The sequence below is a fragment of the Drosophila erecta genome, unplaced genomic scaffold, assembly GCF_003286155.1.
Source record: "Drosophila erecta strain 14021-0224.00,06,07 unplaced genomic scaffold, DereRS2 tig00000055-arrow-pilon, whole genome shotgun sequence".
Lineage (NCBI taxonomy): Eukaryota > Metazoa > Arthropoda > Insecta > Diptera > Drosophilidae > Drosophila > Drosophila erecta.
In genome coordinates this window covers 20,784,553-20,795,159 of record NW_020825200.1, presented here as the reverse complement: position 1 = coordinate 20,795,159, position 10,607 = coordinate 20,784,553, and the positions used below count along the sequence as shown (strand labels likewise).

The 10,607-nt window shown below is 41.8% G+C and overlaps 2 protein-coding genes across 4 annotated transcripts in view; one reads left to right on the top strand and one right to left on the bottom strand.

Moving 5' to 3' along the window:
• Positions 1 to 2,304: 2,304 nt before the first annotated feature.
• LOC6542908 (dosage compensation regulator) lies at positions 2,305 to 8,872 on the bottom strand. 2 transcript variants are annotated; one of them, XM_001970758.3, is made up of 5 exons: positions 8,671 to 8,872; positions 8,096 to 8,612; positions 7,368 to 7,686; positions 5,836 to 6,526; positions 2,305 to 5,006 (listed from the first exon to the last, which is right to left on the bottom strand). In XM_001970758.3, exons 1-5 carry the CDS (start codon positions 8,744 to 8,746, stop codon positions 2,695 to 2,697), a joined length of 3,915 nt encoding a protein of 1,304 aa, XP_001970794.1. In that variant the 5' UTR covers positions 8,747 to 8,872; the 3' UTR covers positions 2,305 to 2,694. The 2 variants fall into 2 exon arrangements, with proteins under 2 accessions (XP_001970794.1, XP_015014675.1); XM_015159189.2 differs by lacking the exon at positions 8,671 to 8,872 and having other exon boundaries at positions 7,751 to 8,154.
• Positions 8,873 to 9,717: 845 nt separating this feature from the next.
• The window catches only part of LOC6541987 (tyrosine-protein kinase Src42A), a 31,385-nt gene continuing 30,495 nt past the window's right edge, over positions 9,718 to 10,607 (top strand). For both annotated transcript variants that reach the window (XM_001970757.3, XM_026979674.1), the window contains exon 1: positions 9,718 to 10,603. In XM_001970757.3, coding sequence (XP_001970793.1) covers positions 10,313 to 10,603 — 291 coding nt within the window. In that variant the 5' untranslated portion in view covers positions 9,718 to 10,312. The remainder of the gene's footprint in view (positions 10,604 to 10,607) is intronic.

The window sequence follows — 10,607 nt, the reverse complement described above, 5'->3', positions numbered from 1 at the left end:
GATTTCGTCATCAAATTCTAATATTCTCTAATATTCTTATTAAAGAAAAGTTGTGAACGATTCGAAAACTTTATATACCACACTTAATTTTATTCATTTTCCTTTGGGCATATTTTTGTCTGCACCGAATATTTATTATTAGTAATAATATAAAATTTATAAAAATATATTTTCACGTTTTGAAAACGTTCCTTAAAATAATTATTAAAATGGGACGTGAAAAGTGACATGTTCAAAAAATGAATTTCTGACACATATAGCCAAGCGCATTAAGCTCACCAAGGAACATTGACAAGATTAGCCACGCGAAAAATGGAGGAACATTTTATTGTCAGATGGGAGCAAGGTAGTTATTTTTGGTGGCAAAGCATCTCGATCGTATGTAAGGCGCCCAAAGAACACCGAATATAATCCAAAGTACACAGTAAAAACAATTAAACCGGAGTATCCAGTGGAATGGTATTTGCTTGTTGGGGTTGGGCCAATACATTGGATAAAAACGATCATGAATCAACATGTGGATATTTTAAAGGCGGTGATGATACCGAGCGCCTCTTGTGCAGTCAACAGCTGAGAAAAAGAAAGACTTAAGACTTAAAAGAAAGACTCGAAGCACTGGGAGCACTGGAAGCGTTGCATATAAATAACACTGCTCAGCTGAGGCACATAAAAGAGGTACATTGACAAGGGTCAACAGCATACCCTGCTACGCTCTTTGGCATTGCTCTGATTCTCATGCTAGTACTGGACACCTGTGGCCAATGGCAGAGGCACACCTAGCTGCTAGGACCTACCCGAAAATGGACACAAAAGTCACCTCGATCCTCGCACCGCCAATCTCCGAGCAATTCATTGAGACACGAACTCCAGCTGCCGCAGTTCAACAACATTCCTTATTTCTACCGCTTAATGGCAGGCATAAATTAGAGGGGGAAATGTTAAAAACAATAATACTAATGATAAGAACTAGAATAATATGTTAGAACTAATAATGTTATGAACCAGAATAATGAACCCCAATACGCAAGCTCCAACATGCACGTTCAGCGCCTAAATACTCTAAGAATCTGCTTAGCAATTAGCGATTGCTTTCGCAATAACATCATAGCATAAGCAGCGCAGCCGGCGTCAATCTTCTGCCACCAAGGGCAGCGCAGCCGGCAACTAAAGACTCACAGCAAAGACTTCTGCGTATGAAGTTTTTTAACTATTTATACAAACTAGTAGTATAAAAGTAAAAAAAATATGTTTATTTATATTATCATGTAAATGGCCGATTTTTAGTATTTGAAATGAAAATATTATTTAGTTGAATGTTTTTGTTATATTCTAATTTGATAATTTTAAAAACCGCGCCATTTTGGGAAGTTAGGAAAGCGCGCCAAAATATTGTTTCTTCTTTTAGTTCCTCTTAATCCGTTTGCTAAAAGCTGACTAATTCATAGAGCTATTCGTTTGCTACTATTTTTCCAAATTTTAATAATATATCGGCATTTATTTTCAATAAAAGTGGATTTTCTGATTAAGTAAAGCACAATACTATAAGTACGATAAATAAGTGTGCTAAGTAGTGCAAAATAAAGGAAATTTTAGAGCACTTTTGCGCACTTATATAACGAATATAAGTGCACCCGAAGAGCACCAGCAGGAAAGCTGCTTGGTTGGAAGGTTGGTTCCAAAATAAATCTATTCCTGTTTTGGAGTGGCCTGTACAGTCGCCACACCTTAATCCCATCGAAAAACTTTGGATATTCGGATATTAAGAAGGAAGTTGTTGCTTCTAAGCCAACTTATAACGTAAACCTTTTAGCTGTAATTAAGGAGTCCTGGAGCAAAATATCCCCTAAAAGGTACCAGGACCTGGTTGACTACATACCAAAATGTTGCGCAGCTCTTATTGCGAATAAGGGAGACACTACAAAAAATTAAATTAGTGAGATAGGCGTAGTTTTAATACGCAAACATTTGTTAGCGGCGGTGTAGTGGTGCTATTATTATTTTTCGCCTAATTTTGTCATTCTTAATAAAGTTAAAAATTCTAATAGAATATGGACAACCACTATTACCTATGTATTGCAATTTATATTTTACATTTTTATTAATATAACAAAATAAATAATAAGCGGAAATCAAGAAAATGTAGTCTTAATCTAAAGAAAACGGAGTTTTCGTCGTACTTCATTCAAACCTAATTGCAGCTCTGCAATACGCGAGGGCACGAATGCAGCATTTTCTATAAATTTAAATTAACTTCTTGAAAATTTCATGGATTTCGTACATAGCGACGAAAAATAACTATGTATGTTTTTAGTGTTAAAATATTTTATAGAGTATAGGAATTACATTAGTCTACGTATTAGATAATATTTGTATACATACATATATTAATATTGGTCTTTGGCATTACCTAATAGCATTTTTCATTATTATTTTTGCGTTGGAAGAACGACAATACGGAGAGAAGGAACTTGTAAGCCATCTATGTCATTCTTAGCCATTAACTCAGACATCGATTCGGATCGCAAAAGCGTTTTTAATGCCTAGGAACCAACGACCCGTAAAACAAACACCTCAATGTGTCTTTTATTTGTATACTTAATTCAGCATATCCAAAGACAAATAGTAACGTTTTAATAATGGGTAAACTCATTTTTCTTGTGTATGAAAAAACCAATACAGCTTTTGAAATATCCGTTAAAAGTGTCCCCAGCGTCCGCTTTGATCGCAATTTCCAGGTCCGCCGCCTGATCCTCTATTGCTTCCATAAGAGTCTCCGAATCCACCACCGTTGTTTCCATACCCTCGATTGTTTCCATATCCTCCTCTATTGTTCCCATATCCTCCGGCATTGTTTCCATATCCGCCACCATTATTTCCATATGCTCCTCCATTATTTCCATATGCTCCTCCATTATTTCCATATCCTCCTTCATTATTTCCATATCCTCCTTCATTATTTCCATATCCCCCTCCATTATTTCCGTTGCTGCTGTTTCCACGGCGGCCATAGCTGCCGAAGCCTCTGTTACTGTAGCGTCCTGTACCACCTCCGGCGCCGTCAAAGCGCCCTCGTTTGGCCGGTCCTCCGCCGGCGCTGAAGTCGCGTGATTGATGCGGCAGAATTCCCGAGTCACGCTGCAGTCCATAGTCTCCAGCGCTCTTAACGCAAAGGTCTTTGACAACATCGACCAGCTTTGCATAGGGCTCCTCCAGGTGAAGTATGTCTGAAGGATTGTCGCACGCCACCGTGATAAGATCCTCCAGGGCAGGCTTAAGGGCACCAACTTTGGCCGCAAGTTCCGGATCCATTTCAAAGTTAACCCAGTTGTCAACGCGAACGATATTGTTGGCGGCAAAGTCAATCTTGCGCGATCCAAATAGTATCACCTGCAAAGGCGAGACCATAGATAGTTGCTTGCAGGAAACAGCTCGCGTGCGGATCTTCTCGCCGAAAACGAAGAACGGATATGGAAATGTGACTGCCAAGTTGCTGCAGTTCACCGATGTTTTGTGCAGTAGCGCTGCTTTAGACTCTGTAGTCAGCACTTTACGCTTCTCCTTGTGCACGCATATGTTGGGGTAGAGACCCAAGCACAGCAGAGCCAGTGACACGTCCAGTAGTGGGTCATCGCCATTATTCTTTTCATCCACCTCGTGCGGTATCATACACTCTTCTGGAAATCCAGCCTGCTGAAGAAGATCCAGCAACTGCTGCTTGGCATCCCAGATTACGTTCATGGTACTCATTTGCAATCCTTTCCAGTCACAGAACCGAGCTTCCATCTGCTCACCGCGTTGTTTCTCGCGCCGCCACATTTGTGAGGCTACGATCATTGCCACGTGGTCGGAACATTTACTACCACTCAACGCTTTCTGATGATTTGCCAAGCGACGTTGGCCAATATCAAGACTAAACACCTCTGAGAAGGTGCTAGAATACGAAGCCATAATGGCCATCAGGTCGGCACAGCCAAATACTGCTCCGAGGACCATCATCTTTCCAAGCCTTGGTTCAATTGGGAGGCGTGCCAGCAGGCGGCCCAGTGGTGTAAGTTCATCGTTAGCGTCAAGGCAGCGCATCTCTCGAAGCAACACCTCAGCTTCGATTACCGCGTCTACCGGAGGTGGCTCCAATGCCTTTGACAGAAAGTGGTGAATGGAGCCCAGCCTGAGCAATTTAATGGTCAACGCCATCTCGTGCAACGGCGTACGAAACATCTCAGGCGTAAGAGTGTCCTCGAGCGCTTCGAAGCGGGCGCGCGAACAGAGGGTGAAGCAGAAGCCCGGTCGGACACGCCCAGCTCGGCCCTTGCGCTGCTCTAAATTGGTTTTGCTCGCCCAAACGGTGGCGTAGCTGGTTAGGTTGTTATGTGAAGTGAAGAGCTTCATGCGCGCCTTGCATATATCAATTACAAAAACAATGTCGTCAATCGTTATAGAAGTCTCTGCAATGTTGGTAGAAAGTATAATCTTGGTGATGCCTTCTGGAACAGGCTCGAATACTTTGCGTTGGTCGTCTCGAGGAATCTGCGAGTGGCATGGCAAAATTCGGTATTGGGATGTATCACCGAAAGTGTTTGTATTTTGCAGAAACTTCATCAGCGCAAAGATCAGGTTCCAGCCGGGCAGAAATACTAATATGGCTCCGGGAATGTTTTTTGACTTAATGTGCAGCAGTAATGCCTCCAGCAGCTCGAAGCTTACGTCCGATTCGGATAGCATGGCCATAGCATTGCGAGTCTTCTGTGAATACTTGTCCTCGCAAATCTTGTTAAAGTTGGTATCCGCCTCTTCCTTGTCCTCGGAAAGCAGCAATTGCTCCTCTTCCTCTACCTCCTTGCGCTTTCGTCGCAACTCCACCGAAGGCACAAAGTCTGTCATCTGAAGAATGTCCTCCAAGAAAAATTGCTGCACGGGAAACGCTCTTCCGGGTACTTCCAATACGGGACAGCCGCCAAAATACTTGGAAAAAAGCGTTGTATCAATAGTGGCCGACATAAGAATAACTGCAATAGAAAAAAAATGTATATTACTCATAGGTCTTTCTGAAAGATACATCAAACAAAATAAAAGGGTTGGAAATGTATTATCCGTATTTCTTATTGGATAAAGGATCTATTAGGCGACTCCAAATGAAATATGAGAAACGGGCTATTTTCTCGACTATTAGCTACTCGGCGTTCGAAGCCCTATAAAATTAGCAAGACCAAAATAATACGTAAAAACTAAAAACATTTTTAAAAATGTGGGCATGACAAATTTGGGCGGGATAATTTTCTGAAATAAGCCTGCATATGAGAGACAAAGGCGCAGCACAATTTAGTTGACCCATAGTTTTGGAAATTTGTTGAAATTTATTATTTTATTATTAGTTTTTTAAATTTTTATCGATTTGCCAAAAATTTTATACACGCCCACTAATTTTAAAAATTAAACAAATTTTTTTAATTTAATTCTTCATTTTACCTACTTTTATCAGTAGCCAGAAAAAATGTGAAAATTTCTCGTTCCCACTGAGTAATGGGTATCTGATGATAACTCGACTATAACATTCTCTGTTTTTTTATTGGTCCCGAGATCAGCTTTCAAACGAACAAACTGACGGACAGATCCACTCTAGGTGGAACGGATGTAAAAAGTATATTCGTAATAAAACCAGCAAAAGTACGGATTTTTCGCGTCTCAATATATGTTAAAAATATCCCTATTTAGACCACATTGCAGGTTCTATTTGTGGTGCTGACCAGTGATAAATATAAGAGTCCTAAGAGTTTCACACCAAGAAATTGTATTATAGAATATATATTAGATAAATTGCACTACATTTGAGCTTACCATGCAATTCTGGATATGTGTCAACCATGTCGCGAAGGATGACCAGCAAAAAGTCGCTGTTCACGTCTCTCTCGTGGATTTCGTCCACAATAATATGCGATACTCCTCGTAAGCCAGCCTCCAGCTTGCGCAGCAACACGCCGACGGTGCAGAAGAGGATTGCGCCGTAGGGACGTGGAAACACAGACTCAAATCGCACCGAGTACCCTACAGTCTCGCCCAAATTTTCGCACCGCTCGCGAGCTACGCGCTCGGCAACAGAAATGGCTGAAATGCGACGAGGCTGGGTCACATAAATATTAGCGTACCCGCCCTGGCCGGAGCAGATGTAGTCATCAAGAATGTATTGGGCTATTTGGGTAGTCTTTCCGCACCCTGTGTTTCCACGAATGATTACCACTGGATTGTCATTAATTGCGCTTAAAATTTCAGATCGCATCGCTGCAATGGGCAGCTTATCGCGAAACTCGAGGAATTGTCGGTACTCGTTGTCGTTCTGGCGGCGCTCACGCAGCGATCGTTCGTAGTCCATCGAAATGTCATCAATAGACACGGTTGCCAGTTCGCCTTCGTCGATGTTGCAGGCATGCCAAGTATTCCAGTTTGCCTGGGGAGGAGCCCACGGAATTACTGAGCTTTCCTGACGCTTTTCCCCATCCCGTTGCGTGGACTCTATGCGGCTTACGTTAACCTGGAAGAAAAATCTGCTATTAGTCAGAAGAACTTTATATTCAGGGCTCCATTTTAATTTCAATTCATTTCAAACCCTTTTTGAGATATAATTCATTTAATCTGTGTAGAGCAACACAACAGGTTCATTTGAAAGCAATAAATATAATTATATACCCTTATAAATACAATAAATAAAAATGTGAACTTCTTTAAAATTAATGTAAGAGATAAAGCGAATATTTTTATTCACGATAAATTACCGAGTCGATTCATGTCCCTCTGTTCGTCCGTCTGAACGTCGAGATCTCGGAAACTATAAAAGCTAATAAGTTGAGATTAGACATGCAGACTCTAGTGACGCTGCGCAAGTTTGTTTCAGAACGTTGGCATGCCCACAAACAGCACAAAGCTGCCGCCTACACTTTTAAAAATCGTTTTGATATTTTAGACTTTTGACATTTTTTTTTTTTTTTGCTATTTTTTAATGATTTGAAAAAAAAATTTTAATTTCTTTCTAAAATTTCCACTAGCTTGGTAACGGGTTTCTGAGAATCTCGACTATAGCGTTCTCTCCTGTTTTATTCCTAATGAGTGACCTAATTCCAGAGAACTGGACGCTAACATGGCATACACATATATATATACTTTAAATGGTATTGTACAAATCTACGAATCTAGTTTACTCAAGGACATTGCTCAAGAACATCAGCTATACAAAAGCGTTACGAACATTCAATCTATAGCTAATAGTCGCTTCATGTTCTTAAAATCTGATCAGTTTCTCTAATAATTTGAGATAAGAAATTTAATTCGAGTTGCTGATGCATTTTTATTTTAGTACCTAGTTTTGTATCACTTACAATTAGAGGAATTGGAGCGCCGTCCGGTTCGATTTTGATATTGCGCGGGTTTACAACAGGAAGGTCCAAAACCTGAATAACCTTATCAATTTTGTTAATCAGATTTGGAGAAATCTTCACCGGATATGGCTTCAGCTCTACATCCTTCTTTTTTTTTAGGGTTCCACTAAAAGCCTCTATCACCTTTAAATGGAAAAGTTGGCGAACCAGTGACAGGGCGCATGACTTGCTGGCAGACTTCTTGTTTGAGCCCGTTTCGCGGGCCGTCACCTTGCGCCTGAGCGCTGGCACATAAATGGACAACTCTGCCATAAAGCTCCTAAATAGACAAAACATTTTTAAAAAAATCTGGGCCGGTAATTAGGTAAAAATCCGGAACTTACCCTCGGGCTATATTTGGAATCTCCCATTGTGGGAGTCTGTGGTGGACTGCTGCAGGCGCCAGCCGACAGAACGGTGTGGTACTAATGTGTTAGACAAAGCTGGAAAGCCAGCGCTTGAATTATTGCCACCTAAGCCGCGTTGCACAGGCGTCCGTTTTGCTTACAGACCCCATGCAAGGAAGCTGGATGTGGTTCTTGTAGTTCGGAATATCGTACCACGTCGCTCTGCTGACTCTGCACGAATTGGTCACAGCCCACAAAAGCCCGCATTTCAGAGTTGGCCATAGAACAAATTCGGCCAAATCCGAAATGCAGACGGAAGAAAGTTGAAAAGGAAGCACATACCTAGCGTGATCCGGGCCCACTGGTGTATATTTGTAATCGTCGCGAACGTTGTTCGCCTGCTTGTACATATTCAGTCGATCTTTGGCATTCTCTATGGTCCAGTTACCGTGGATGGCGGCGTTGACATCGAAAGACTCAGCTTCGTTCATGTCTCTCTGCTCCTGGATGTGATCAATTACAGAGTAGCGGTTGCAGTCGCCGCCGCCCTCGTGGTTTAGTGGGCGATAGGCCTCACCCAGATCCTGTGGACCCGACTGACCATCAAACACGCGTTTCTGCTGTCCACCGCCCTCTGCCGCGCCCACACCATCCAGACCAATCCTAGGTCCGGCCCCGGAAGCCACAGCATCCGCAGGAACATCTTTTGCATTCAGTTTCCCCACGCGCACTAGGTAGTTGACAAAATCACGACACGCGTTTTTCTCGGCATCCTTCTTGTTGGTAGAATTACCCACACCAATATATATGTTAGGGTCTACACGCACCTCACACAGGAATCGCTGACGGTTTTTGGGACCTATAAATTGAGCAGCTATTTGAAAAACGCGGCTGAGGAGGAATGGTTTATCACTCACCAGTTTGGCGAATATCAAACTTTGGTTCTATACGCGACTTCGCACAAAATTCGTACAAAAACGATTTTATATCCATTTTTGACTTTTGAATAAACTGAAATCAATTATAGTGCTCAAATTAAAATTTCTGATTTCGATTATTTTTCTTGTTGATAAACACCCGAATGCGCATGAATCGTAAATCAAAATAGAAACGATTTGTTGCTTACGAAAACGGAACTGTTGAAATGGAACAGTGAGAGTACCTGTAATATACCGGTTACTCGTAGAGTAAAATAGACACTAGGATAGAATGTTATTCTAATGTTTTTGGTAAAACATTATGCTATTATATAAAATATGTAACAGGCAGAAGGAAACGTTTCTGACCATGTAAATTATATATGTATATTCTTGATCAGTATAAATAGCCATCCGTCTGTTCGTCCGTATGAAAGTCGAATTCTCAGGAAATGTATAAGTTAGAAAATTGAGATTGAGCATGCAGATTCCAGACACATACCCACAGCGCACGACTGTTATTGATGTTGGCACAACCACTCTAGCGCCCACTGACCGCCAAAAACTGCCACGCCCACACTTTTGAAAAATTCTATCAATTTGGTAAACAACTTTTTGACTACCCCTTTCTAACGCCCACGGACGGCCAAAAACTGACACGCCCATTCTCCAATTTATTATTTTTTGTTCCAAAAAATATTTACTTTTCCAAAACATGCGTACATATCAACTGTTCCAATTCGACATTATAGACGTCACACCTAAATAAAAAACTTCTGCATTTTAAAGAAAAGTGCTATTGGTTGAAGTATTTTTCTTCTTACGCAAATATAGCATTTGGGCTAGCATATAATGGTAAATAATAAATAAATAATAATAATAAAATTATATGTAATGACGCATTTATCCCCTTCTTAATATATCCTCTTTTGTATCTGATTTTCGAACAAATTTTTCCAAGTTGTGGAAATTATAAAGTATTTTTGTAAAAACTCGACCCCGATTTTTTTACGTGTAATAAAAAGTATTCAGTATTAAAAGTTCAGTATTATAGTATATTTGCCCTAGTCTCGTGGTATTTTTCGCGTCCGCGTACTGGTCACACAGATTTTTGCAACGCGATGGGGAAAAGAGGACAATATTTGAGTTAAAAATGTGAATGCGAATGCCAGCCCAAATAAATAATAGTGCAATCGCGAGTCATCCATTTAATCGCCTAGTTTGAATTCTTTTTGCGGCCAAAACGACGGTATACTGCTGGATTCGTAGGCTGCCAGCAGCCCAGCATCACACACACACCCACACGAGCGAATGTAGATAAAAGTGAGAAAACACTCACGCACGCACACACACACAGGCACACGTTTGGTCGTGGGCAAGCATTTAATTTCGTTAGTGCCCAGTAAAACAGAGTTGAGCGAAAAGGCGATAGCAACTTGCACAAATTGTAAGCAGTGAAGAGAGTCAGCGAAGAGGGGATCGAGTGAGAGCGGCGTAGAGTGCCAACACCCAAGCGCTGATTTCGTAGCCACAAACAATAAACAAACAGTGAAAGTAACAGTAAACGCAAGCGTTGCAATTTGGCTTCCATTGATTGCATTTAGTACTCAGTCTCGGCGGTAGCACAACTACTCATCCAACAATGGGTAACTGCCTCACCACGCAGAAGGGCGAACCCGACAAGCCCGCAGATCGCATCAAGCTGGACGACCCGCCCACCATCGGAGTGGGCGTGGGCGTGCCTCAAATCCCCATGCCTTCACACGCCGGACAGCCGCCGGAGCAGATCCGTCCGGTTCCCCAGATCCCGGAGAGCGAAACGGCCGGCGCCAACGCGAAGATTTTTGTCGCCCTCTACGACTACGACGCCCGCACGGATGAGGATTTGAGCTTCCGGAAGGGAGAGCACTTGGAGATACTAAATGACACGCAGGTGA